General features: G+C 38.7%; 1 protein-coding gene across 1 annotated transcript; it reads left to right on the top strand.

Annotated features, from left to right (window-relative positions):
• The first annotated feature begins 1814 nt into the window (after positions 1–1814).
• On the top strand, positions 1815–4008 carry LOC116199102 (premnaspirodiene oxygenase-like). The gene is made up of 3 exons (XM_031529397.1): positions 1815–2486; positions 2775–3099; positions 3248–4008. The coding sequence occupies exons 1-3, from the start codon at positions 1897–1899 to the stop codon at positions 3884–3886; spliced, it is 1554 nt and encodes a 517-aa protein (XP_031385257.1). The 5' UTR covers positions 1815–1896; the 3' UTR covers positions 3887–4008.
• Positions 4009–4261: the final 253 nt, after the last annotated feature.

The raw sequence follows: 4261 nt of genomic DNA, 5'->3' as shown, positions 1-4261 counted from the left end.
AAAAGATAAGAGATGATGGTCTAAACTACTTAATCGTTAAGTAAAAAATTACTTAATGAAATAAGTAAAAATTTTTGACTTAATGAAATAAATCATTTTCCACTTATTGGTGCTTGTATCTCTCACAAAACTTCTCTTATCCTTATTCATTCCTCCGTTCTTCCAATATATTTCTTCTATTAACTAATTAAGTGCTTAATTTTTAAGCACTTAATTTATTAAACATCACCTTAGTAGATGCATATCTTCAATCAACGAAAAATTCATTTCGCGCCTCTTCCTTCTATAATAACATATTTGTGCTTTTCATTGCTGATGGTTGCTATCTTCAACCATACGTTCCGTCTGGGAAGATAAAAATGACTCGAACAGAGTGGCTGATGCAAGTTGCAACAAAGGGTTAAAAGACTCCGAGAGTTTGATGGTGTAGGGCTCTAACAACGTGTACAAAAATGGATATATATAACGAGGAGGATTAGTTTGAGAAAATTGTAAAAGAAAAAAGAAAAAAAGAAGATCGAACAGACGAGGAAAATAAGTTACGGAAGAGAAAATGGGGCATACGGTGCAAGATAGTACTTTGAATCAAGCAGCTTGATAAATTTGACAATGGTGTCTATTTAGAAAATCGACTATGATATGTCGCTTTGGTTGCTTACTTTGTTTTCTTTTTTAATGTCAGCTCACTGAGATCGTCTCCAAAAGAATTTTCCCCAAGCATTTTTTATTTATTTATTAAGGAGACCCATCCACTTAGTATAATAAAATAAGAATACTAACTAATTAATGAAAAGTGCGAATGTTCTTATCACAAAAATCAAGCTCGCAATGATTTCTCGACTAATAGACGATAGCACATCTCACTGTGGTATTTTTTTTTTCTCTTCCATAGAAAAAGTTATAGTGGAATAATATTCCACTACATGGGGAGTTGGACCTTTAAATGGCATGTGAAGGATTTTCCTATACTTCTCTTTGTCGGCTTTTTTCCCTAATATTCTTTGGATGATCATTTCCAATTATAATGAAGGCGCATGAATGGGGGTGTGACTGAGCTGACCCGAGTCGAGTATATATTGGTAAGCTCAAGCTTGGGTGAATTTGAAAAATGTCAAGTTCAAGCTTCCTTATGAGCTTGATCGAGCGGTAGAATCTTATTCGGCACAAATAGTTTGAAATTTCATTAATACAGTATAAAGAGCAAAAAAAAAATAAAAAATACATATATAGGAGCACTGAGGTTCATTGAGATTATACTGACTAAAATTATTAGAAGGAAGACAAAAAGAATATGTAATTTTAGTGCTTCCTCATGAGCCATATAAATGTGGTTAGCTCAATTAGATGATGCACATTTGCAATTTTAAGTGAGCTCATTTAAATCATAAATCTCTCGAGTCAAGTATTACTAAGCTCATCTCAAGTATTCATTGAGTCGAGTTTGCGTAACTCACGAGTAGTTTTAGCTTGTGTACACCTTTATCTATAGACCTAGTAAAGAGAAAGATAAAAACAAATAAATCGGCACATAAGAGAAGTCCCTCACATAATGCGAGATTTGAATTAAAATTTCTTATACTTTTAATGAAAGTGTGTATCACTTTATTATACTCTCTTTTACTGTTACATTACAGTTGACTTTTGGGAGGATTTTGAATTCACCTATAATTAAATGCAATTCTTGAGCAGATTGCAAGTTTGAACTCTCCTTTAAATTTTGTGAAGTCGCTAATGTTATCTTGACTAAAAGTCAGCAATCTCATCAATAATTAATTAATATCTAGGTCCTATATATACCATACCAACCCATAACAGTTCACATGCAAATATAAATACCCTGAAACACACCATACTAATTCTTGCCCCCAAATCATTCAAAATTCTTGTAAACCCACAATGATCCAATTCCCACCTCCTCATGTTCTCTTCACTTTCCTGGTCATCTTCCTCTTCATTGCACTCAGAAAATGGAAGAAGAAACATAATATAAAAAAAGAGACCGTTTTGGAGCTTCCTCCGGGACCGAAGAGGCTACCTTTAATTGGGAACTTGCACCAAATGAGTGGCGCACTCCCTCACCATGCGCTTAGAAACTTAGCCAGGCAACATGGCCCCATAATGAGGCTCCAATTGGGTGAGATCCTGACCATAGTGATCTCTTCACCAGACGCGGTCAAGGAGATCCTCAAGACCCACGAGCTGGCCTTCGCCCAGAGGCCTGAGATCAGTGCCCTCGAAGTCATGTCATATGAGAACTCGAGCTTCGTGTTCTCTCCCTACGGCGAGTACTGGAGGCAGATGAGGAAGATATGTGTGCTCGAACTCCTCAGTGTGAAGAGGGTTATGTCTTTCCGGTCTATCAGGGAACAGGAGGCCATGAAGATGATCAAGGCTATCGGAGACTCCGATGGGAAGCCTTTCAACTTGAGCAAGTTGATACTGTCCCTTATAAACGATGTGACTTCCCGGGCAGCATTCGGAGAGAGGTAAGTGAGTCTTAGTCCAATTCCTTTTAGGTCAAAAAAATGATCGAATTAACAAGTCAAAATCGTTTCTAATTGTCTGATCTCCTGCTACATTAATTTAGCTTTTTCCAGATCGTTTGATCAAGAAAATAAAGGTACAGTGTATTATATATAAACACATAAATAGATTAATTGGACGCGAATGGCATCTTCCAGTCATTTGATAATGTGAATTTTCAAGGCTATATATTACGTGGGGCTCTAACTCTCTGTTGGTTGTATGGTTCTGCACTTTCTTTGAAAAATTAGGTGCAAATATCAAGAAGAATTCATTTCGTTCTTAAAGGAGGTAACACTGCTCGGTGGAGGTTTTGAATTACCTGATCTCTTCCCATCGATAAAGCTCCTTCGCTACACGTCCAGGCTGAAGCCTGCATGGGAGAGGCTGCACCGTAAGATCGATGTGATTCTCAACCACATTATTGAAGAACACAAGGCCAAACTTGAAAGTGCCATTGATGATGAGAATAAACCACCAGCAAGGGAAGATTTAGTCGATGTGCTCCTGAATCTTCAGAAGACCAGCGAACTCAAGTTTTTCATCACGATGGACGTCATAAAAAATGTTATCATGGTAAATCAAATTAGTAAAAAAATCATCCTAGCTGATATATCCGTAACAATATGTAACGCCACTGAGAAATTCTCTTCTTTAATTGACAAGAGTGATCCTTCTCGACAGCTGAATGACCGGCTAAATTATTTCTTCATCTTTGACACAGGAAATCTTCTCAGCCGGAACAGACACATCCTCCACGACGATCGAGTGGGCAATGTCGGAAATGCTAAGAAACCCAAGGGTGATGCACAAGGCCCAACAAGAGGTGCGAAACCACCTCAATGGCAAGCCCCGAGTCGAGGAATCCGACCTCGAAAGCCTAGAGTACCTCAAGGTAGTAGTCAAGGAAACACTGAGGCTCCATCCACCGGGCCCACTAATGGCAAGAGAAGCTAGAGAGAAATGCAAAGTAATGGGCTACGATATCCCATCCAAGACCAAGATCATCATCAACACATGGGCCATAGGGCGGGACTCGGACGCCTGGTCCAGCCCGGAAGAGTTCCGACCCGAGAGGTTCTTAGAGTCATCGGTGGACTTTAGAGGGAACAGCTTTGAATACATTCCCTTTGGTGGCGGGAGAAGGATTTGCCCCGGGATTAACTTCGGGATTGCTAACATTGAGGTCCCTTTGGCTCAGTTGCTTTACCATTTCGATTGGGAATTCGGTGATGGTAAGAGTTCGCCCGAGGAGCTGGACATGGAGGAGACTTTCGGAATCACTTCACGGAGGAAGAACCCTCTGGTGATGATTGCGAATACCCGCGTCAAGTTTTCTAATGACAGGGCGGTCCATGCCTAGATACCAGGTCGTAATAAGCCAAAAACAAGAGGGGAAATCTGAATCCTATATATGGTTATCATGGCGATAGAACAACCTGACTGAAGAAAGAATGATATGATTACATCAAGTTTGAGAATGAAGTGGTTCAAAACATGTCGGAAATTCTATGGAGGAGGAGTTGGCTAGGATTGGACGAGTCCGTTTCTAAAACTTAATAAATATTTTGCTGGATGTAATAAAAAAAGTTTTAATTATCTTGTCACCCATTATATGGCTGTAAGATTACGAGAAACTCCTTTTTATTATTATTATTATTATGCGAATTGTATGTTTCTTTTTTCATATACTCTATATATTACGATATATGTTCGGGATATGCTAAATCTTATACGA

The sequence above is a fragment of the Punica granatum genome, chromosome 3 (assembly GCF_007655135.1).
Source record: "Punica granatum isolate Tunisia-2019 chromosome 3, ASM765513v2, whole genome shotgun sequence".
NCBI classification, from domain to species: Eukaryota; Viridiplantae; Streptophyta; class Magnoliopsida; order Myrtales; family Lythraceae; genus Punica; species Punica granatum.
Note: the sequence above shows the minus strand (reverse complement) of the source record. Positions and strands in the feature narration are given on the sequence as shown.

Bases quoted from the DNA above. Each gene is read 5' to 3' on its own strand.
- LOC116199102 (XM_031529397.1), top strand. From the start codon at position 1,897: ATGATCCAATTCCCACCTCCTCATGTTCTCTTCACTTTCCTGGTCATC. The intron at 2,487-2,774 runs GTAAGTGAGTCT...TTGAAAAATTAG, and splicing joins CGGGCAGCATTCGGAGAGAG to GTGCAAATATCAAGAAGAAT. The intron at 3,100-3,247 runs GTAAATCAAATT...TCTTTGACACAG, and splicing joins TCATAAAAAATGTTATCATG to GAAATCTTCTCAGCCGGAAC.